The sequence below is a fragment of the Triplophysa rosa genome, linkage group LG15 (genome assembly GCF_024868665.1).
Source record: "Triplophysa rosa linkage group LG15, Trosa_1v2, whole genome shotgun sequence".
Taxonomy (NCBI): domain Eukaryota; kingdom Metazoa; phylum Chordata; class Actinopteri; order Cypriniformes; family Nemacheilidae; genus Triplophysa; species Triplophysa rosa.
Genome location: NC_079904.1, coordinates 14784007 through 14809685, shown reverse-complemented (window position 1 = coordinate 14809685; position 25679 = coordinate 14784007). Strand labels below are relative to the sequence as shown.

Sequence of the window (25679 nt, the reverse complement as noted above, 5' to 3'; positions counted from 1 at the left end):
CCTGTATGAGTTTCTTTCTTCTGTAGAACACAAAAGAAGATAATTTGAAGAACATTGGTAGCCAAACAGCATCAGTCCCCATTGACTGAGACATTTCTCAAAATATCTACTTCTGTGTTCCACAGAAGAAAGAGTCAAATACAGGTTTTAAATGACATGAGAGTGAATTAGAAATTTAATTTTGGGGATGAAACCTGAACGAAATTCAGTCACAGAGTTGAAAATTATTAACCAAACCACAGCTGAACAGGATGTGCAGACAGGCTGATGGATCCAAACTCGAATAAAGGAGACATGCTGAGTAAATTAGTTAGAGATAGCTCTTGAACTTGAATGGGTATTTCGCCATCTAGTGGCCATATATGGTCAACAACGTTAGCTAAATGCTTTGAGGTCAATCTCTAGTGGCAATTCACCAATGGTAATGGCAATTACTGTATTTGTCATCAAAACAATTAACCATTTTGGAGCTGATATGTGAAACAATAGTGGCACCATTTCAGCAAATTAATGAGAATTGTACACATTAGTCTACACCTGATGTCATATTGGAGCACATATTGATTCAAAAACACCCATGAACAACACTACAACTGTCCTGCTGTGAAAGGACATGCTTAACATTGAGTTCTAACCCCGATTCTTGTTCTGCTGGGGGACCCAAACAAAGTTCACATGCCAGATTTATAAGCATGCATGCATCTTACCCAGGAGTCATGTTTGAATGGCCGTCTCCTAGTATTGCTGCGTGGAGAAGGTGAAAGGAAGGCAGGGAAGAAGGGTTTCCGAAGTTTGTGCTCCTTCAAAGCCTGAGTTTTGTCTTCCTCTGTAATAAATCAATAAAAGTCATGTATAGACATACGCACGCACCTGGCCCGAAGTTAACTTCTGGTCTGTGTTTGGTTATGGCTAGTAATGTAACAATTTATTTTATGTGTAGTTTAATTTATATTCATATTTTATTGTGTATGAATTAAATTAAAACTACTCTGATTTTTTTGGGAGTCCGGAAGAGTTTGGGCCACATTTGTTTGTTTATGTTGTTCCCGCTTAGACCGTCGATTACATTTTTATAGAATAAATTGTAAAACACTCATTCATTCTCATAAACTGAAAACAGATTGTTTCCCCCAATTTATTACAAGTTATGACAAAAATGAAACAAAGAAAATTGTTTAAACGGTTTTATATTGTAGCCTACCTGAAACACTGTTTGGTTCTGATTCTGGCTGCAATTCACGTTCTGAACAGGAATCACATGTGCGAGTTTTCTTACTTTTATCTGAAAAACAAGTTTTGCTTCCCTCAAAAATGGTGATATATTCTGTCAAATGCAATACACTGCAATATAACAAATGTATTATTTACATGTTTTATAGTTAAATAAAAAGCATTCATTCAGAAACCCTGTTACCAGTTTTTTACCGTTAATTTACTGAAAATATGTAATTTAATAAAACTGTAAAATTACGGTACGCAGCTGGAAACCCTGCTGCCACTGTTTTACCGTCAAATTACGGCAGAATTTTTTACAGTGTATCAAACATTCATAAGATCTCACCTTCTTGTGTTATCTCCCACAGATCCAGAGCTACTTTGAAAGCTTGTGCGACTGTCAGAGTCACAGCCTGAGCCTGTGAATAACAGAACAAAATCTAAGGCTGAATTTAAAGTCCCCTACTATTGTCCACTAGATGACGCTACATACTAGGTGTAGATCACGAGAAAAAGGCTGTGGCTTTTCTAATGTTTTAAAATTGTAATAAAAACACAAACTGTAGCCAAACAAAAGGTACACGTTGAGAAGGCAAAATTTCACAGACTATCAGAACTATTAGAATTGAAACATTTAACAAAAAGTGTAACTAAAAGATGTGGATTACATCAATTAAACCCAAAGTATTCATGCACATCTAATAGCACTCACTATTTTCTTTTTTTGACACAGGAAGGCATGGCACTCCAGAGTTTCATTGAATTGGCTTTGGGAGACGTAGGCGAAGACTTTATCCTGAGTTTTATCAGTTGTGCAGTACGATATTCTGCAGAGAAAAGAAATACAGGCTCTTTCATGTACACTGCATACTGTGTTTATATTTGCAGATATATTTCAGGAAATTAAAAATGGAACTTTGGCAGATGGCTAAACATTGCAGATAACCTAAACCTAAAGTTGTATTTTGGTTTGAGAGCATGACCCTCATTTAAAAATGTTAGGAAAGGGAATTTTTCCAGTTAAACCATTTAAAACCATTAAAAACTTTAGATTTTTTAGAAACAGATTTTTGAAGGTGTAACAGTATTAAACCCTTAGCATGGGTTTGTAATATCTTCATATTCATTCATAGGCTTATATAAAACCACTTAAAAACTTAAGGCCTGAAACGTGATGAGATGGTCTGAATCGTTTGTGGTTGAACTGTAAGACTTTCTGGGTGTGGTGATAATATCCTGTCAATTCGAGTTCATTTAGCTTCTGCAAAGAGATGAGTGTAAAATAAAACCCATTATATACCACAACACGGAGTAAACATTGAGTTTTGCTTTTACACAGCTAATGGTGAGATGATCACATTTAATATCATACAGACTATGGCAAGCCGAATTAGCTTTTAATCATTCTCAGGATATTAATTTTTGATATCAACAATTCAGCCATTCAATAAATGGATAATCCAACTATCTAACATAAATAATGAGAAAGGTTATAGAGAATTGAATATCTGCACATTAAGCACTCTCATTACAGGAAAAGGACAGAAAATTAGAGCGACATGTTGAGAGAGATTGTCTGTGTGAAATAATGAGATCCATTACACAAGAACTGGAGGAAGCCGAAAAGCTCTGATCTCACTTCATCTACAAGTGCCTCTGATGCACGACCTAAATACAAATGCCCAAGACTCCCTATTCCCCATCTCTCTCCTTTCTCTCTCTGAACATGTGGGGTGTGGTGAATTACCATTTATTCTTGTGTGTGGTGCATCGCTCAACTTCATTAATGAAGTGGGGAAAGCTGAGGGAAGGAAACTCTAAATGTTGGCCTAAATATATAGATTCCCCTTTTTAACAGGAGGTGGAGGTTTTAGTTGAACAACCTCGGTTATACTGCCAGCAGCATCTTATTATGTTACTTACTGTACAAACATCTGTAACTGTTCTTTTGAACGTTTTGAAGTGTAATGCATTAAAATCACAGTGTTTACATTATCAGTTGCACTTTTTAAACAAGTGGATTTATTTCTGTCAATTTTCAAAAGCAATTTCTGGCACATACTCAAAATTTGCAGATACTGTAGAAACAAAAGCTTACACCATTACTGACCACAAAATTATACATTGAAGCATGTTGTAAAACAATTGGCCACATTATAATAAAAATACTTTTCTATAATTTTCAGCAAAAGTTATAGCAAATTCTGAAACACCAAACAATGTAAAACAAATAATACTGTATTATTTAGTGTAAATAAAACAGACCAAAATGAACCCACCCCCCAAAGGGACAGCTTGCCCTGACCTGACATTTATAAAAAATACCATTATCATTTAAAATGTAACTTTTTCGACATTTAGAGAGAGCAAGAATTGTGTAGTTGCAACTTACAGTTACATATTTATAAATATAAAGTAGCACTTATGACAGCTTTCCCATGTGACAACCCATAGATATGGGAACAAATAAGGTAAATCATATACACAAAGAAACTGAATCCAGGCCAAGTGGAAAGCACAAATAATGTAAAGTGGCCACAGTCTGAGCATTCATCATCCACACAGTGGGTTTGGGATTAGCATGAAAGCCTTTTGCTTTTGAACCCTTTAGGCAAGAAAGATACACGCTTGTTCAATTTGAGCAAATGCACAAACGCAGCCAGGTCACATACAGTCGTGCATCTAACAGAGAGCGAAAAACATGACCCAGTGCCTACGACTAACACAGTAGCTTCCAAATTGGCATTGGCTGGATGATGACATATTTTTGTATATGAAAACAATCAAATGATGAATATAAACAAAGAAATAAGTCTGTTCATGGGTTATTTCCCAACATGCTGACAAACATGTCAGCTACCAATAGGATGTTCAAAAAGATAGTAAAATAAGCTCTGTATTGTTTTCCACAACTTTATTTCAATTATTTGAATAATTTTTATTAGAGAGGCATCGATATATCAGCCAATAATTGGTATCGGCTGATAAAAGCAACTTTTCAGGCTATTGGCCAATGATCAGGGCTGATTTAGTATACTGTCAATCAAAAGAGGACAGGAAAATGCAATGAATTTGTGCTTTGTAAGTAGAAAATGTTGAGAAACATCACAAGTTTGATGTTCAATGTTAATATTTATTTTATGAATTAATAGCATTCAGAAAGTTATGAAGTATTAATCTAATCTTCAGAATTTAGATAATGAGAGTTAATATAACCACCAAAATAGGGCTGTCAAACGATTAATTGCGGACAATCGCATCCAGAATAATAGTTTGTGTTTACAAAATATATTTCTGTGTACTGTGCATATTAATTTTGTATTTATAAATACACACACATCCACATATTAGTATACATAATTAGGAAATATGTATATGTATTTATTTATATTGACCAATATTTAAACTATGTATAAATGTTTATTATTTTTTATATTTTTCTTAAATACAGTATATGCATGTATGTGTGTGTTTTTATCAATACAAATTTTTTTACAAACTTATTTATGTAATACAGATGTATACAGATATTATGTAAACACAAACTTATTCTGGATGCGTTTAATCACGACCAAACTATCGGCATCTGTATCAGCATTAGCATGGACAGAACTCACTCTGAATAATCTGCTATCGGTATCGGTGGAGAAATTTAGTATCTGTAGTTAGTATTTTTATTTCTTTACTTATTTTATCTTCCCAGGTTTACCATTAGTACAAAGTCTAACAATTGTGCAAAACAGCCCAACAAATTATTAATCGTATAAATATGGCAGTTTTAAAACTTTTAAAATAACAAAATTAAGAACAGAATAAAATTTCCTTTATTTTAAGTACATCCCATAAATCAGAATTTAATTCCAAAATGCAACATTTTGTAAACAAAACATTCACCATTTTCCTTGAGAATGCCGGCGTTCACAGGAGTGACACTTATTGTTCTCTCGCAGTTTTGCCCTGCTGGGTGTCTTATTGAACACATTACAGTACAGTCTATGACACTCAGAATGGGAAAGAAGCCATGCTCTGGTTTAATCCTTTCATGAACCCCCAAACACTTCTGTGGGACCGTGGTGAATCTTATTACACAAATCACACTGATTTAGCAAAATAAAGCCTATATTTTTAAAAATATAGATTTTTTTAAGAAATGTTGGCAGTAGTAAAATTATCTTTCTATGAACGAACGTGCACAGAATGATCAGAAACTGCAGTTTGCATTAATTGTCATGAAACAGAAGCAGATTTAAAAAGCCTCAGATTGCCCTTCAACCTTTACAGTTTCTGATGTAACAAAGCTGACAGCTCCTGCCAAGGCCAGACAAACAACATCATCTTTTCTTTCACTAAAAATAGAACGGCTGTCTTTTTCTTCATTATTTGTATACTCTGCTTTGCACTGTGGGATGGGGCTCAAAGTGAACAAAGATGAAGTATTCGTATAATTTTCTTCTTTTGAAACCGCCATCACTTTATTTGCAATTCTCTCATTTTCTTTACTATCTGTATGTAAAAACCACAGAATACCCATAATTCTGTGCTTCACTCTACAAATGACTGTCCGAGACCCCCTCAGGGCCCGGGTTGAAATAGCATTTGTTATAGCATTTTGACTGAACTCTGATATACCGTATCGTCCCCTGGCACTTGTGTTTATTTTCTGAGCCCCTTTGAAAGTCAAACTGAGGCCTCGTGATCAAAGTCTACACTGATTGCATTCTTCCATGTAAGACTCGCTGCTCTAGGGCATTTCTTTTATCTTGACTGAAACATGTTTTACCTGGATCAGGATAATAAAACAGAAATAAAAATAAGAAGAAAGCCTGGTGCTTTGGAGAGCATTTTGTCCTGCTACATGAGCTCTCGGCATTCCACTGTGTTAATCAGGAATCCATATGCCATCACGTTAAATAGCCAGAACCCCACAGATGATCTCTGATGGGTGCGAGCGGGATGATGGAGGAGTTCCAGGTTCAAGGACATAGTGTTTTTGGCACCGAAATAAGAAACAAGGCATGTGGCATGTTTTTACAAAGAAGGGAATGATTATAAGCGGTGTGAGTTCCCTTACTGTCAAAGAATGTATTGTTTTTGATGAAGAACTTACTTTTTGAGTGTGTTCTTTTGATAAATTATAAACATTTTCCAATAGTGTCCAATGTGGTTGCAAACTTCAGAATCTTATTGGACATAAGAGGCCATCAGACATCATACACTGTACAAACATTTCACCCATATTTCAACTTAAGCTACTTTAAATTTTAAGTTTCTTTTTTTAGGTCACTTGAATTTATTATATTAAACTGACTCTAAAAATCAATCCAAACACTCACCAGATATACTGCTGTTTGCATACTGTATTGTTGGGAATGGGCATTTTTGGATGCGGGAATGGAGAGATTGGGAAGAAAGAGGGCTATATCTTCTGGGAGAGGATTATAAAATAACTATAATTTCCATGACTGAGTCTCTGGTGTTGCTGATAAGAGTGGATCTGCACTCTGAACCAACCCCCACCCCCACCGCAGGATAATTGTATGCCTCCTGTGAATATTTGATTGACACACTTACATGGTAATGACTTATTGGTTAGTGACTTGCCTACAGAGGTCATACTGCTATCTGTACCCATAGAAAAAAAACACAGTAGGTCTACAGACCTTGACTGACTAAAAATCTTTCAGCTATTGATTGGGAGGGAGTGAACAGGAGATGCCTGTTTAAAGAATTGACTCTTTTTACAAAATTCCACAGAGCATACTTATCTCAGTCAGAGTGGATGTACTGATAAACTACAGATGTTTTGTCGGGTAATTTAAAAAGCTAACACATCAGTATACTAAACAAATAAAAGTCTCACACTTTTCTTGTTTTAATTACCAATTCATTAAATAACACTTTCTACATTTATTCTTATTATTCTGTTCTAAGCAAAGCATGCTGGGAATTCGAAAACCTCTGCGCAATCACGTATTAAGCCTAAAGTTTACTCAAGATATACTGTACATGAAAAAATGTGTGTGCAACAATTGATATAAAGATACTCAAAATATCAAAGTAAAATACCAAAACAGATTTATTTGTTGAAAACAATATTTTTGTTACTTTAACAACTTCGCATACATAGAGCTGCACAATATATTGAAATTATCGAAATATCGCAAATGTGCAGTAACTAAATAATTATAAAAATTCATTAAGTTACTGTATGTTTAATCAAAGTTTGATGCAGATAGTAGAGCGACTGTGCCTGATGTGTGGAAGATGATCAAAAATCAGAAAGAATGTGAAACATGTACAGTATGTTGGTTGTATAATTTTCAGGGTTTTCTATTTTTTATTGTCAGCTCACTCAAGTAATAACTTTGAGTTTAAATTTTGAGTTTTATGAATTGTATGAAAGCATGTGAAGAAGGTTAAATACCTGTAAATGGAAACGTCCTCGATGAGGTCATTGGTTTCTGTGTCTGAGATGATGATTCCTTTAGGAGATACAGTGAGGGTCACCTTTCTGAACTTCTTAGCATTGGCACTGGCACGAGCCTGTGGGTGACAAACTCCCAGAGAGAAAGTTTATAGCTTAGAGGTTGCTCTTTCATACATCAGTGAAATTCGAGTTCTCAAAATGCTTCATAAAGTTGCCTATGATATATACAGTTAGAAGAATGAGACGCTTGGTAAAATACAATGAGAATATTAAGCTATAAAATACATTTTAATTGCATAGCTTTTTAGTTCTCCATTTAATCTAATTGCAAAAAAATTAGATATCTCTTCTGAGATTTTTCTTTCTCATGGGCAGAAACAAGTTGTGTGCGGCACAGACAAACAGCTTTATCACCGTCAGCTTTGAAAGGCCAATCCTAACTCATCGACCAAAAACAATATCCTCAAAAGGTCAGAAAAGTCTGTGTGTGCCATTATCTGTAACAAGGTTGACTACACTATAGGTACAATTCTTCATATATAACAATTATTTTCAGCTTGCTTAGGTGGTGTCACTGTGGTACCGTGATTGAGGTACTGTATATGAACATATTATTGCTATGTGCTGGCAGAAAGGAAAAGAGGCCAGTATGGGACGAGGGGAAATTACAGTTCAGAACTTCTCAAGGACAAATGAATTCAGGCAAAGTGTATCTGGAGGGTCTTTCTTTTCCCCAGGAGACAGTCAACACTGATTTAAAACGCAAATGATAAAGAGTGCAGAGAAACTCATTTCAGGGATTCAGAGCTTGGCGGCTCATTTCGAAAGATAGTTGTCATTTTAATGCAGTCTGATTTGACTGTGCTATTACAGGAAATGTATATTTTCCAGTTGTTTTCTGAAAAACTATCATTTCATTTATTTCATTACTATTGTTTAACATAAAATAATCTGTCTAAAGCGGCTAAGGATTACCAGAAAAATGTCAGAATTCATCTGTTGTTCCAAATGATGTGCCAACATGTTAACATTTTACTAGTCTCTTGACCTTTGGTGACTGACCGTGGTAACAATCCTCCTGATGGCAGCTGCTGCCATGTCTTCTCCTTTCGGCTGGCCAACCAAAGTCATACCCAGATACTTCACATTGAACACCATTCCTTCCAGCAGCGTCTCCTTGGTGTCCGTCCAGTTCTCCGGGAGCTCTGAAAACACAAAATAAACACATTTCAAACATGGTCTTGCTTCACAGCCTTTCAAAAAACACACACGAACATTTTCAAAGCATGAAACATGAAGGCTTATTAATCACTGCAGGATATCACATCAAAATGTGAAAGAAATTAAATGGTAACATTTATTTTCAATGTATTATCTAAACTGAAAACAAAGGGTCTATTAGCAAAAAGTGTTTTTCTGCCTAAAATATTATTGAACATGGAAAGCAGATTTTACACTTTGGTTCTTGTTTCCGCGCAGGGAGACATTCGAAAAACTGTGCCACACAGCGAGCTTTAAATAGCTTTTCGGTCCCATTTGGGTCCAAGACACACTTAATTTGACTGCCCTGCTATTGCAACAGTGTTTAAAAGTACTATCACACTCGCAATTGTGATATAATATGCATGTATATCAGCACGCTGAAGCCGAATGACATGACATAGGGCTATAACAGCACTCTAATCTATGTGATATTGTTTGATAATGATACTGTCAAACGTCCTCTATGCATTTCCACTAAATTCCTTGGGAAAGAAAAAATTCAGAACTGCAATAAGAGAGCATTCAAAATGTAATTTATATTTATATAAATTGCATGAATATGTGGCACGATTACCACTTTTTCTAGTTTCAAATAAGCATGAACAAAGGGGCTTATATCAAATCATACTGTATACAACAGTTCAACTCATTTTTGTTTACTACTATATTCTTTTATCTAAAAGGGTTGCAAGGGATAAGAAAAAAACCTATCTAATATGACAGTGTCCTGTGCCCTGCTTTGACAGCTCTGTGCTTTGAGCCATCTGGCCCCCCAGAAGCACCAGCTGTTTGTGGCCAGAAAGGCAATTTTAACTCCACACATTTTTCAACAGCAAGCAAATTATTAACCTAAGAAGACACAAAATCTATCTCAACCCTAGGCCGGTAGGAAAACGTACACTTAATGCTCACTCAGCACAGCAGCATCTCTGTTAACGCTTATTTCAGATGGGCTACAGGGCATGGAAAATACAGAAGTGGCCAAAAAGCTCTAAGCAACGTTCTCTGGCATGTAAGCTCATTATGATTCCTTGAGCTGTTCCTGTATATTGGTCATGCTGAAATCATGAAGTGGATATGCTTACACATAAAAGCTGGGCCAAGAATCTTTTTTTCCAGCAATGAACAACTACAGGTAGCATTGCTGTATTAAAGGCTTGCAGTGTTCCATACTGTATGTACACCAGACTGCTAAAATGAATACATTTTCAGATTAATGTTGATGCTCCGGGGGCCGGATACAGAAAAGTGTTTTTTTTTACAAAAAAATATAAAAACAATCAATTATAGGAAGTTCGTAAAAATGTTCGTAAGTGCAACTCTCAAAGTTTTTTCTAAAGAACATTCTTTTTTCATAGGGATACTGTAAAATGACATGTCAGTGATTGTACTCACCAGCAAAGAGGTAAAAGTAAATATAGAAATATATATTTATTAAATTTTATTTGTGTAAAAGCACCTCACGTTCTCATGTAAGCATGTGATGTGTTAAACAGCATTATTAACAATAGCATGTTAGCTAAAATGTTAGCTAGCATTAAAATATTATAAGTATAATGTATTAAGATGGTGTAAAATTTATCGTAATATAAAAAACACTGTGTTTTCTAATAACTAAAGCTAAATATGGGAAAAGTAAGGCATGAAATTCCTCATTGGCAAAGAAAGTTTTTTCTTAAGTTAGGATTTAAGGGGGGGGGTCAACAGTGTTTCATGCATTCTGACTTCTTTACAATGTTGAACGTGCTGGCTTCTCATGTTCGATATGGTCAACTTGTCAAAAAACGAGTTGAACTTATGACGTAGTACTTTCTGTGCTCGATACACTTCCCCAAGGTTTGTACACAAAGTTTTTTTCGAAAATGAAATTCCGTTACGTAACAACTTTTCTCAGTCCCTTATTGGGCAATTCTCCCAGAAAATCACACCCACAAGTCAACCAGTGAGAGCGAGAGAAAGACCATGCACACGCGTCAACCAGCTAGAGCGAGAGAAAGAGCACGCCCATCAAGTTCAGCTGTGTTTGTTTGTTCACTGCATTTCGGTGATGAATGTTATTTAAACTGTGGATATAACGCTGGATTTGTAGATCGTTTGAAACTGATAGATGGATCAGTCCCAGCGCTAAATGATAGTTATATTATCTACTGTGTAATAAAAACACGTGCAATACACAACTATATACTCATATTTATTATACATATGTTGTTGATATAATATTCAGCTATCCGCATTCCCCTGCATAACTGGTATATAACAGTATAATTTGTATATAGCACATCTGTACATCCAATATACTGCCTATTGTCCGTTTGTCTAATATTGTCCTTTTTGTCAAATGTGTATTGTCTCTCACATATTTATTTTTTTAAGTTTTGTTACCTGTGCCTTGTCACTTTTTTAACCTGTATGTGCACTGGAAGCTTCTGTCACTAAGACAAATTCCTTGTGTGTCCAAGCACACTTGGCCACAAAGCTCTTTCTGATTCTGATTCTGATACTTTGTGAATCCTACAAAAACGTACAATTAAAAAAAAAAGTTTTTGCCGTGAGATTGTGTTGAACAACAGGGTGAAACATGAAAATAAACAGCCAGTATTGCATCTTTGGAGTGAGAGTTGCATTTTTTAACAGCACATAATTTGATGTCTGGTGATCCGATGTGTGCAAACATAAAATGAGATTACCGGAGGCGCTGAGACGTGCTGTAACCACGTTTGTGTCTGCGTTAGACAACGCCACATGGCATTAATCCAGATTGATATTGTCACGGTGTAAAGGTTCTGCAATGCTCTTCAGTATAAATTTACTTGCATATAATACGATGTTTAGCATGTTATTACAGTTTTGTAGGGAAATTAATCTTGGAAAAATCTAATCCTTAATACTGCCTCAAGCCAAAAAAAATACATGACAGATTAGACACGAGAGAAACATTAGCTAGTCATTTTCTTGTTCATAAGACGCTAAGTGTGTTTTCAACCCACTGACACATTTGATAATTGGGCCTTTGGATGAACTGTCACACTGAAGTAAATCAATGGAGACTGTCAGCTACAGTTCCAGTTATGAACATTACAAGCTTAATGGTCTCATTTACACTCAAAAGTCAGATGAATACTCAAGCGTGTTACATCCCAGTAAATATAATGACTGCATTTCCATGATGAGATTAATTAAAACATGAGCTAACACATAAACACAGCCAGGACGGTTGCCCATAGCAACGGTTAAATCAAATGCCCAGATTTTTCTAATCATGTTGAAGAAGCACTATGTGCACAAAACCTATTTACATTTTATGTATCACATAAATTGTTTAACCACAAACATGGTAAGGAAAGTTTGTGTTTTACTAAGGAGACTAAAAAACAAAATTCCTTTCATTCAGCTACAAACATGCCGACATGCTGTCATAATAAATACGTCTATGTTTTCCGCTGTCATTTAAAGTGTCGGAATAATGAGCATTGGTAAGAATCTAGGACATTACCTTGACTGAATATAGGACATGAAGAGACTGGAGGGACAGAACAGAGAGTATAACTGATATAGGCTGGAATACACTACAAGACTTTTAAAATCTGAACAGATTTTTTAAAAACTAGACATCATACACTTGCAGACTTTTTGAACGTTTGCATAGAAAACAATATATCATAAAATCTGCAGACTGGCGCAGACTTTCTGCAACAACTCCAGCCTGAAAATCTGGGCAAAAGTCTTGTAGTGTATTCCATCCATAAATTGACTGCAACATTCTTTAGTAGCTCTTTAATTGTTCTATACCAACCCAGTCTCAAGGCAGTTGAACCTAAGATGTTACATAGAAACATTTTAAAGACTTCATCTATAGTCCATCGTCTATGAAGAAGCATTTTTTTATATTCTTGGGTTGACTTCATATAACATAGGATCTGCCATTAAACTGGTTCTCAACTGGTGGATCATGACCCAAAATCGGGTTACAGGTCTGTTCTGGTAGTATCATAAGAGGGGGAAAATAACGCTATATGCTAATAATAAAATATAGCTACCCATATAACCACTGGTCTAACCAAGATAAATATGTCTTTGTGGAACTTAAAAAGGTTCTCCTATAGCATCAAACATTCTCAGATCTAATTTATTTTCAAATGTATTGTTGAGGAAGGTCTTAATGTTACATTTTGTGCTTTTAGATAAAGAACTGAACTCATCAGATCTTCTTCAAATTTCTCTGCTTAGGACAATGCATGCAGAGGACACTACAGTAGTGTCAGGCCAAGATCCGTTGCCTAGCAACGTAAGTGCTACAATGGGCAGGGGGGGCTGGGGGGTTGTGTTAACATGCAAACATCAGCAGTCACAACAAAAAGCAAAAAATACTGAGAAATCAATACAATGAAGATCAACAAATGATCCTAATGAAAAATATAAATAATGTACTATTGAGCACGTTTTTCTGAATGATAAAACGAATATTAAACATATTTATTTCCTGTAGTCTTACAATTTTCGTGTGTTACTTATTTGCACTTTTTTACAAGATTCCAAGACTTTGTTTTTCTTCATGTTGAGAGAACTGCAAACAAAGCACACATTTCCATTACACAAAAGCAAAAAGTTGATCTTTTTCTCATCTAAAATTTTGAAAAGTTATAAATGATTATGAGTTACAAAGCTACATCAAGTATATAGCCTTTCTGAGTTTTCTTTCAGAGATCTCATGATTCAAACAGTTAAATCAAGTTTTTTGAGAATAACCCTTATAAATTTTTCAACACTGTTCCTTTTTCTCCAAGAACTTTCAGGTCTGCAGAGGCCTGTAATTATGCGCGTTATCTCTCTCATGCATGACTGCGCAAATGAAATTAACGAACAGAGAAAACGAGGTTTATCTTTCCAGTGAAAGAGGAAAGACAACATCTCCTCCCTCAAGGCAACCAAAGGAACTTTCTTCAAAAATGAATGAATTAACGATTTTCTGCTTCACTTCACAATCATTGGAAACTAATACACACAAGACTGTCCTACCAACACAGCACACATATTTATATATATATGTATCATCATTGTCATCTTAAATTTCCATTTTATTCTCTTCTGGGTAAAATGAAATACAAATACATATGAAAGCAGATGACAGAATTGTTATGAATTTTATATAGTAGAGTCATCACACTTCACACTAACTAATCCAACTTGAGTTACTGCGTTGTATAAATTATATTTTACTACTACAGATTATAGAAACTCTCCCTTCACATCTTTCATGAATGATGTTTACAACAAATAGCAAACCTCTATTATCCAGACATTTTCCCCACAAATCCTTTAAAATAAACAAAATGTATGAATGAATAATGTTATTTGCTTTTTGTTCTCATACTAATCCAACTGCAGTGCAGCTTTGCCTATAGCTGTATGACAATGTTTGTTCATGTTAACAAAAGCTGAGTCTTATCTGTGAGTCAACTTTGGACTTTCTCACTCCTTGCTAATTTCTTATATACCTATGAATATAAATTACAATTCACATTATAATGAACAATATGCATTTTAACCATTAAGAAAATGTAACTGTTTACAATATTTGTATATTAAAATGTTACATCTATTGTAAATTAGCCGTTTTGTTTGCGTAGCTGAAAATCAAATTATTGAAAAAAAGTGTTTTTTCCTGCGGCACATTTTTCAAATTGTTTTCAACGAAGGCGCCGTGCTTTTTAAAAACAGCAGCAGCTCGTGCTTTTAGCCCATTCTCAGCTAGCGCTCTGCGTTTTTCCACGCTCAGCGTATCATAGTAACCAAGGCGTCTCGGCTGGAAACGCCATCCAAGTGCCCGCAGCTGATGTTTTCACCCAGAGCCTGGCATTTCAGATTCATAAAAACGCCTCTGTGTATTGAGCCTTAGTATTGAGAAGTATTGATAAGAAACCAAATTAAATGATACAGGTCCAAGTTCAGGCAAGAATAAAAGTTTGCGTGTGTAACACGGGAGTAACCAGGCAGGAAAGCGAATCCACTTGTAGTTTTGAAAAGTTTATGAAATAATAACAAAATAAAGATCAGAACAAATAAACAAATAATCCACATGACAAACTGAGAACTAGAAACATAACAAAAGAAATAACGGGACAAAACCATGAAAACCCATACAATGACTGACAAAGGACAAATGAAACACTAGGACTATATATACATGGCATTGGCGATCCGTCACTCCTCTTCAGGGGAAGCAGTAATGCGAAGCTCGGCAAAACATGTATTTAGCCCGTCATGTGTGTGTCGCGTCATGTCAAAATACATGCCTGCTGCAGACGCGTTTGCTAGATACTCGCTTAGTCTCATGTGTAATCAGAGTTAAGTGTTAACGCGAGCATCTCTTTTATCATAAACCCTTTCGACGAGTTTGCAGCAGGCACGTATTTTGACATGATGCGTGATGCACATAGGGTCACGTGAAGCGCTGAACACGTATTTTGAATTCCTGCTTCCCCTGAAGAGGAGGCACCGATCGCCACTGATACATGGGACAAACAAACGGGCAAACAAGGAACACCTGACGCTAATTAATATTGAACCAATAATCAAAGAATCAACAAAGAACTACAAGATGACATGGGGAAACAGGAACTCAGGAATACAAACTAGAAATTCACAGCAAAAGCAATGTCAACCGATTCACAGAACCACCCCTCAAAGAGCGGATTCCAGACACTTTAAACAACCAAAAAATACAACAATCCAGGTGGGTGGTGGAGCGGAGGCAGAAAAGAGGGTGGGATGGGGGGCCAGGCCCGTGTAGGGGAACAGGACCTGGCCCATAGAGCTGAGCAGGCAGAGTAGAAGGTGGAGTCCAGGGCAGAGCTGGAGGCAAGGGCGGAGCTGGAGGCAGAGCAGGAGGGGGAGTGCAGGGCGGAGCCGGCAGAGCAGGAGGCGGAGGCCACAAAGAAATCAGTAGAGCTGAAGGCGGGGACCAGAGCAGAGCTAGAGGCGGAGCTGATGAAACTGGAGGTGGCGGCCAGGGTTGAGTTAATAGCTTAGTGGGTGGCGACCAGAGCAGGACCAGAGACAGCGCTGACTGAGCTGAAGGCGGCGGCCATGGTGGTGGAGGCAGATCACAGGGTGGTGACAAGAGCAGAGCAGGTGTAGTAGACTTTCCAGCAGGTGGCACAAATGGTGGTCTGGGTGGAGAACAGACTCTTGAACTTGACCGAACTTGGATCAGGAACAGATTCATGGGCTTGACCGGGCTCAGGAACGGACTCTTGGACTTGACCGGGCTCAGGAACAGACTCTTGGACTTGACCTTGGACTTGACCGGGCTCAGGAATGGACTCTTGGACTTGACCGGGTTCAGGAACGGACTCTTGGACTTTACTGGGCTCATGATCTGACTCTTGGACTTGACCGGGCTCAGGAACGGACTCTTGGACTTGACCAGGCTCAGGAACGGACTCTTGGACTTGACTGGGCTAAGGTTCGTGGGCTGCAACAACCTCCGGGGAGGACCACAAACACCACAGAGCTGTAGCCATCACAGGAAGTACAGTGGACAGGGGACATACCTCAGACACCTCTGGGACCGCCAGACTTGGGTCCACTGGTGAGGCGGCGATGATGGCTGGAGGATCTGGGTTGGCGGCTACCTTGCGAATGGGCTCTGGGTTGGCGGCTACCTTGCGAACGGGCTCTGGGTTGGCGGCTACCTTGCGAACGGGCTCTGGGTTGGCGGCTACCTTGCAAACGGGCTCTGTGTTGGCGGCTATCTTGTGAGCGGGCTCTGGACTGGCGAGCATCTTGCAAGTTGGCTCTGGACTGGCGGCCAGAGTAAAATGAAATGTCCAGAAAGTCTTGAATATGTTCCTTGAGGGTATGGTTACCTTGCCGCATACTGACGAGGGATACTGCTGGATCCATATTTAGGTCAGTCGTTCTATAACACTGAAGTAAGCAGGTCCAGTGTATGAAATTTAGCAGCATAGCGGTGAGGTTGCGAATTGCAAACAACGACTCACTCCACCCCTCCCTTTTGAAGCATTACGGTGGCTGACACAGAGCTTAGGTCTCATCACATTTTCGCTTCTTTGCAGAAAGAGATAATGTATTTACGAAATGCGCAGAGCAGTTTGTCCGTTTAGGGCTACTGTAGAAACAACATGACGAATTCCATGTAAGTGGACCCACAGTGTATGTAGATAGAAATAGCTAATTCTAAGGCAGGGGTCTTCAATTACTTTTCTTCAAGGGCCAGATTCCAAAAGTATAATAATAATAATAGTAATAGGATGTGGGCCAGTTTTTACCATATACTAATTTCTTCTGTTATTTATTGCATTTTGTTCCTTTTATACTGCTTTTATTACCGTTACTTATAGATTATATATTAAAACATGCACACAAATATTGCATCCAGTATTTGTGCCTTTTCATGATATTTAATTAAAAGGGACATTGTCTTTTAACTGTATTTTGTATTCCTTAATGCGTTAGTTGCGTTAGTTACCCAAAAATGACATTGCTGTTAATTCACTGACCCCCAGTCCCCAAGTACATCCAAGATGTGGGTGGCATTGTTTTTTCAAGAAGATATTTATGACTATATTTGGATGAAGTCAAATCAATAAAAGTCAAATACATTCAACACAGAAGTATTCCTGCCCTTTGTGACATTAAACTGGCTTCTTATAAAGCAAACCAATTGGTCTGTGCAAGAAACTGAACGCTATTATCGCATCATCGGGTGAATTCCAATTGCATGTGCCCCACACACTTAGAAGGACAGATCCTTTGAAGTGCAAGTTCTGAAGGGAGATGAACAGCTGTTTTTCGTAAATATAGCCGTTTAAATCATACATAATGAATGCAGTATTAAAAACAACAAAATTTTCCCTTATCTGAGACAATCGCTCACGGTGTACCCAACCTGCAGTTACTTTCAAGGGCACAAGACACGTTTTGGACACGACCTATCGCGTGTGCAAACCGACTGCCCGTGGCTCTGGATTGCAGATTATAACATTGTAAATAACATAAAGTTTCTTGGAGACCGATCAAATAGCTTTATAAGACATCAACATATCGTTATTAGCCCCAGGAATTACTTTTGCATTGAATTTAGCAGCGTTTTGGACTTTCAAAGATATGACGTCTCAGGCCGTGCATTTCTTAAAGCACACCATTCTTAAAGTCTCTCCACTTATTTGAAATATTAAGGTGGACCAGGTAAAGATGATTGGCTGGCCGCATTTGGCCCGCGGGCCACCAGTTAACTAGCCCCGTTCTAAAAACATAACGCTTCAGTATGTAAGGTCTTTATACACCTCTGAAGACATAGTTATGTATATTAAATTGCATTTCTGGTCCTCCAAAATATCACACATTGGACCTTTAATTGTATAGCTTTACCTTTTGAGTTATGAACTACTTGGCAAATGTTCTAGTCTGAACTTGTGTCTTTGAAATTGATGGAAATCAATACTGGCCGCAAAACAAATGTAATGATCATGGTTTATTCAAGACGCATTGTAAATATTCAGGTATTCCTCTAAAAAGCCCAGTACTGGGTAAGAATCCCCATCCTCAGTGTAAACTCACATCCCTACTGTATGCTTTTATATGATGATGCCCAATTATAAAAAAACTGGTAGCTACAAAAGGGCCACTGCTGGTGTGTGTGGCATAAGCGATGTCCCATGGGGGTTTGGCTCTAATGCAACTACTCCGTGTGCTGCTAATTGGTGGATTTTGAGCCGGAAATCACATGCCCTGCCTGCATTCAGTAATGGCTGAGGTCAAAGTTCAAAGCACTGAAGACAGCCAATGGATAAAGTTCATCTTATAAGAATGGATTGTAAAAATCTTACATTGCTTATGTTTGGGGTCTCAGAGAATTTTAACATGCATATATTTAAGATCTCAGTTTGGTTTATAGACCAGATGAGTCTAGACTCTAAATCCTACTGAGATCAGCAGCAAAGATAAAAGACAATGAGAGCACATGCATAGAGTGACAGACAGTGACAATGTTCACCAGGACAGATGTACCCAAAGCAGAAATGCCAAAAATAGAATAAAAGAGATTTTTTAACAACACAATATTGTGGGTAACAGGTACCTAAGAGCAAAAGAGAGCTGTCAGACGAGTGGAAATGACAGAAAGACAGAGTCAAATTTCCCTGATACATGTTCAGGCTGTCAAACAGGAAGGAAAGTTTGGATGTCAATGAGCTCGCTGTGGGCGGATGTGGAGGGCCCCAGACACTCCACTGGCCATACTTCTCATGCAGTACTCTACATCAGTACTGTCTCATGCTTTACTGCAGAAAAAAAGGAATTTCACTTTTGGTTAAAAAAGATAATATAATAATATTCCGTCATAACATTAACAGTTATTTACAAGTATTTACAAGAAAGTAAAATAGAAAAGCACATACGAATTACTTTAGTGTGATGTATGACTCTTATTCTTTGCTTTTAAACACACTGTGTCCTGAGTGTGGCCAGATATGCACATGGTGCATCAGTTACTCTCTCCAAAATCTATTTCTCGTCTTTTATTCATAACCTGCAGGGAACAAACCACAGGGAGCCTGTATCTTCACAGAGAGTTAGGAAAAATAATGACATAGACAAGAGAATAGACAGAGAAAGAAAGATCTACACTGAGGTCCGAGGGGATTATGCTTCAGTTTTTTAAGTGATTTAAAAGATTGCAAATAAACAAATCAAAGCTGGAGGAAAGAATAGAGAGACTACTTGTCATTTGGTTTAAAAAGAAGGGAGGGATAGGCAGACTGCTAAATGTATTTTTTGCTGACAGACATGAGAGCCACAGTTCAAACAGAATGCATTTATATTTGATGCAGAAAAATCATTTCAAAGACAGTGTAATAATAAAGCGAACGGTATTTCAAAAAACCAGCTGAGTATAAGAGGCGGTGAAAATAATATGATAATAATATGCTGTATTATAATTATATGTTAGTACATCTTGCCCCCCCATTCAAAGACCCCTGAGCTAGAGCGCAGATCCTGTTGTCCTAAACAGTCCTACTGTATGTCAAAGCCTTTGTAAAGAAATTAAACTATATTGGTCAACCTAAATGGCCTGCACCAAAATTCAATGGCAGGCAGAATTTCTGTTGCACATAGATGTCACAGCGTCTTATCTGAGGTTTATCACAATAACATTGTCTGAGAGTCACTGAGGCCAGAAGTAATAAAGGAGCAAGTCTATTTCTCTCTCTCTCTCCCCATGTGTGCCTTCCAGGTCAGTGGGAAGTCATAATTAAGGCAGAATGAAGGTAGTCTTATATACTCAGTCTTCATAAAAGCTGTGCCTAGTGACATCAGTGTCAGACGAGCCGTAAAATGGGCAACAAGGAGGATGGCCTTAGGAATCCTAAAGGTCTTTTTACACAGCATTGCACACTTGTATAAATAGTGTACTGTACTGCAGTGTTTTTATAGTATGAGTATGTGGGGGATACACATCAAAGTGTGCAGATTTCTAATTAGAGATATTTTCTTTAGGGAGGGGAGAGAGGCAATGTCTCAAGACATTTGAATAAGAAAACAATCTACATTACAAACAAAGCAAATATTAGGAAATATTTGTGTGTAAGTGTGACATTTGTCAGCAGATGTTTCAGAGATACTGTAGCCAGCACTGTAAAAATATAATATTCTTATTCGAGCAGCTGAGGAGCCAGAGAAAAAACGTAAAATAAATTTTTGTTAAGTAAAATTAAATTTTTAATTAGTAAATTTGCAGTTTATTTCAGTAATTTTACATTTTTACAGCATTTCAAAAATATGTGAAATTATGTCAAATAAAACAGTAAAATTGCGTAAAATTACAGTTTTTTTGTAACTTGTAAATTCTTTTTGGCAACCCTTGAGCACGTGGTGTCATATAATGCATTGCCTGTGACCTGCTCTAACTGTATATTGCTTCTTGATCTTTAACTTGTACATTTTGTAATGCTTTTTTCTATTATCTTTAGTCTATACTCTGTCTTATTTTCTCTATACTTCTGATGTGTAATGTGGTCTTTGTTTTTGTAAAAAGGTGCTTTACAAGAGTATTATTATTATTATTAAATATTGACATCCCAAAGTGAACAGCTGCAATGTGAATGGTAACGTAAAATACAGATTAAAAAGTCATCAGGAAGGTGGTAATGGATCGACTGAATTGAAGGAACTGCAGTATTTTACTCAGACCTTGTTCATCACTTTCAGTCTTGTCTGTATGAACACTTATATTAAATAAAAATGACGCTTTAGCAGATGTTTAGCAAACACTCAACTAAATTGAAAGTGCACCTATAAGCCCGAGACCTTCATCACACCTTATTTAAATATGAACATTGAACATTCATTGACTAAAAGAACAGGAAGCAGGTCTCTATCAATAAGAGTAATACAATACAAACATACACTCTTCAATGAAGGTGCTCAGTTCACGATGCCCTAGAAGAAACACTCCATTAACATTATTCTAAACATCTGTAGAACCCTTCTGTTACACAAAAGATTCTTTGTAAAAAAAACAGAAATTAACCTTTGAGTAACATCAAACCAAAAATAGTTCTTCCATGGCATCGCTGTGAAGAACTTTTGGTTGCATAGAGTATTTCTGACTGAAACAGGCTGTTCAATGAGGAAAAAATGTATTAATTGTATCCATCGAATCTATTGGATTGTGAACACTGGCTAGTACACCAACATAGAAGCAGACGGTTTGAAGGAATGTGTAGAAAAAGTTCAGATGTGATTTCCCCCATTTTTACGGTATTAAGGGGACATACGCGACCTAATAATGCCACAGCATATCTGAGATATAATAAAAGTGTTGTTTCTTGTTGTTAGTTTAAAGTAAAATGGTGTTCCATTTGTCTTTAACCTAGAAACTATGCACACAAATTACACTAGTCTAAATATAAACAATGCAGGAACAGAACTACACATCACCGTTTATTATGTAATGTAGGACAGAGTTTCCCACCCACTTTGTTTGCATGTACTGTATCAATCTGTGTAAGTGTTCACCTCACTTCAGATAATAGAAAGTGAGACACTACGGTCACTTCTCTGTTGTCCTTGCAATGTTCATGTCCTTCAGAAGCAGCCAACAGACACTTGTGTGTGTGATCAATGTGCTGACTGACATCCATCCTGAGAATCCTTCTACCAAATGTGGCTCTAAAAATGTTTGCTTTGCCGCATGGACTAACACAATTACCTTTAAGCAAAGACCGAGAGCTTCTGACGTATTGATCTTATATCACGCAGCATTAGCAGCCATTGCGGTATCTAATGTAGTCCACAGAAAATCAACACTTGATCAATGCAGAGAAAGTCGTGTGGACTTAATCACTTTATGAGCTGTATTGAGAATGAGTTTACTACATAGACATCATCAATATATTTATTCTTGAACTTGTGTTTCATTATGTCTGCCAGAGCACACAAACCTGCCATTATTGTTTCAGGAATAAAAACTCATCAACTAACATGAAATATTATGGTCAATAGTATTACAATAATACTACAATAAAACAATGTCATTTCTGTTATGGCTCTGCTTCCTTAGTCATGTTTTCCTTGGTCCTGTAGCAGAGCCATGACAAAGTCTTTGGTTATGTGTGGAGAGAAACATATTATTGTCCGTTTGACAATAATATACGTTCTCTCCAGTGTCTTGTCATTGGCCCCATTCCTCTCGTTTCCTTGTGATCTTTCCCTGAGTGTTTAATGTCCCACACCTGCCCCGTGTAATTATCCCTCGTTTGTCTTCCCTATATATATACCCTCTTGTTTCTTTGTCTTGTGCTCTTGTATTGCGTGTACGTATGTTTATGTGCGGTTCATGTGTAGATGCATGTTCTTGTACCTTGTACCTTGTACCTTGTACCTTGTACCTTGTACCTTGTACCTTGTACCTTGTACCTTGTACCTTGTACCTTGTGCCCGTGCCCGTGCCCGTTCTTGTTGAAGTCTTTGTGTTCCTGGTTCTTGCCCTGCCTGTGTTCCCTTTCATGTTATTTTTGGTAAGACGTTTGGTCATTGTTTTAGTTAGTTTTTTGGCTGTTCTTGTTTTCATTTTGCCCCCTCGTGGGAAGTCTTTTGTTTTATATTTCTTAGTTCTGTTTTCCCCCATTGTGGGTGTTTTTGTTCTGTTTTTGTTATATAATAAATACCCTTGTTAACCCCTTCACGCCTGCCTGCTATTGGGTTCTTTCTGCCAGTTCGTGACACATTTCTGTCATCAGATTCACTGGAGTGACTCTAGTTGGGAACATGCAGATGGTTTACACTGTATGTATGAAATGTGCATAGGGTTAGGAGGCTGTTTAATGGATAAAAGTTAGAAATCCTCTACTTGAGGTGGAACTCCGCCCCCCCTTGAAATTCACTCACTCAGGCATAGACATTTCCTATTTAGCAGCATAAAAGAGAAAATTATTTATTTTACTAATGTCACTTTTAAAGGGATAGTTCACCCAAAAACAAAATTATATTGTTCAAACCCTGTATATGACTCTTTCTTCTGAATGCAAAAGAAGATATGAGAAATGTTTCAGGTGTTTATGTGTCCATACAATTCAAGTCTAAGGGGTCCAATGTTTACCAACATTCTTCAGAATTTCTTTTGTGTTCCGCATGAAAGAAAGTCACACATACACTATTTACCCTCTCCCCATCGTTTCAGCTTTGTTTAATGAAAGCACAAAGATCATTGTCGAAACATTGAGGTGCTAAAAAATCATGGCAACATCACTGACTCCAGGCAACGCTGACCTTATCATACAGACACCAGTTCATTGCCTCAGCAGCATTTTCATACACACACATCACAGCTATTTTAACTGAAAATGTTTTAATAATTAAACACATAAGCTAAATATTATTATAAATATAAATTAAACCCATATTCTAAATCTTGTCTCTTTAAACCCAACTGAAACACAATTCTAGAGCGACAGACTTCCATTCAAATCATTAAACATGAATCCCGAGACAGCAGAAATTCCCAAGACACAGCTGTTGATTTGAATAATTCATCAAGTTAATTTTATTGGTCCTCAATGAAAAATGCATCCCTGGGATGTGAAAGGCAATGTAGAGGGACACCAGCTGTATTTTTGGCATACAGTTCAAGTGGTAAACCGAAATGTTTCCTTCTCTCCCCCAGCGTGGATCCTGAACTTCACATCTCACACGTCAGAACGACAGCGTGCTGAGCCTCAGGCTCTCGGCTGTCACAAACGCCTGTCACCGCTGATGTGACACGGGCTGTCTTATAATACACTGCCCTCTTTTCCATACAAGAGTGCTCAATTGTTCCTTCTTCCAGAACAGAAGCTGGCAAGACTGAGGAATTGACCAACTGATTAAACAGTTAAAGGTTAACTGTTAACGGAGGATGTGTGATTTAGAGTCACTGAAAGTGTGAAAGTCAGAAGGCTGTGATTTTATGAGGTTTGACCACATGTCTCTCTGAGCCTGACCAAGTTTTAACACAAATCAAAGCACCAGCCAACCGCAGTGCTGTAGTGAATTATTTTACTACAGTAATCATAATTTTACAGTATTTGTAGTGTAAACATCTGCAGGGGCATTATTTTGTGCAAGGACCCCACCAACAGCACTGAAAGAATTTGCTTTTTAAAGCATTAAAAAGTAAGTACACAAATATCTTATACAGTTAACATGTTAGACTGAAAAGAGTGTAAATGTGAGAAATATATTACACTAGCCACAAGAATTTTCCTTGCAACAAAATGAAATGTTTTAAAAAGGCAATTAGGTATTGCGCAATAGCGTTGCATTTCATGGACAGCGCGCGCTGATGCAGCAGTCAATATAAATACAGATCACACGTTACTCACTTTCATGCTTTGAGGTTCCCCATGTGTGCCGCGGCACTCCCGGACTTTTGATAATCGCCCTCCCGGCTGATTTTAACGCATCCATGCTGGATGGTGGCTGAGCAGGTGCTGTGCTCTTCTTTGGTGCCTATCACTGTATGTGGATGATGGTAGAAGTAGAGCATGCAACGAGTATGAAGCGAGTGGACACGAGCAGTCTATAGACAGCTCACACAGTCCTGTAGGCTACAGTAATATTAACCCTTTACTGTACAGCGCACGATCTGATCCACGAGGCGCTCCGTTTACACTCGGACTCGTGACGTTTCATGACATGAAATGAGAAAAAAATACAACCATGTTAAACTTAAGGCTTTACTATATAAATCTACCTAAATTATCATTATGCTGACAATTCGCGTTTTCCATTGTAGTTTAACCAAATAACACAATGGAATAAATGCAGTAACATTTGGGTGATGTATTGTAGGAAAACGGAATGTGAAGCGTGTAATTCATACATTTTACGTTGTTTGCTAATTGTTGTTATGGTTGAATCTATAAAGTACAAATACAAAGACGTTGAATACGTAGAAAAAAAAGAAACAATTGCGCATAATTTTAAATTAACTTTTTTTTGCTGATTAATGAAATTTGTATAAGACCATTTGCTACGTTTAACTACAAATTTCATAGTTAAACTATAGTTATGGGCAGTGGTAAACTTATGGTATAGTTCATTTTTACCTGTTTGTTCTTGAAATGGTGCTCGGGATGCATGCAGCAGTAGGCTAGTCAGAAACTGTGTGTTTGCGCCCAACTCTAGCGCCCTCTGTCGGCCTTTTACTGTTACACTTTATGGAAATTAAAGGGATACTTCACCCAAAAATGAAAATTCTGTCATCATTTAC

At 37.4% G+C, this 25679-nt stretch overlaps 1 protein-coding gene across 5 annotated transcripts in view; it reads right to left on the bottom strand.

Annotated features, from left to right (window-relative positions):
- si:dkey-71h2.2 (low density lipoprotein receptor adapter protein 1-B) overlaps positions 1-25043 on the bottom strand; it is a 30492-nt gene extending 5449 nt beyond the window's left edge. For 2 of the 5 annotated variants that reach the window (XM_057353453.1, XM_057353454.1), the window contains exons 1-7: positions 24790-25041; positions 8705-8847; positions 7640-7758; positions 1928-2042; positions 1562-1634; positions 1202-1282; positions 708-826 (exon numbers count right to left, since the gene is read on the bottom strand). In XM_057353453.1, the coding sequence (XP_057209436.1) occupies positions 708-826; positions 1202-1282; positions 1562-1634; positions 1928-2042; positions 7640-7758; positions 8705-8847; positions 24790-24874 (735 nt within the window). In that variant the 5' untranslated portion in view covers positions 24875-25041. Of the gene's footprint in view, positions 1-707; positions 827-1201; positions 1283-1561; positions 1635-1927; positions 2043-7639; positions 7759-8704; positions 8848-24789 lie in introns of all 5 variants that reach the window. The other 3 variants (XM_057353451.1, XM_057353450.1, XM_057353452.1) reach the window with 3 other exon arrangements.
- Positions 25044-25679: the final 636 nt, after the last annotated feature.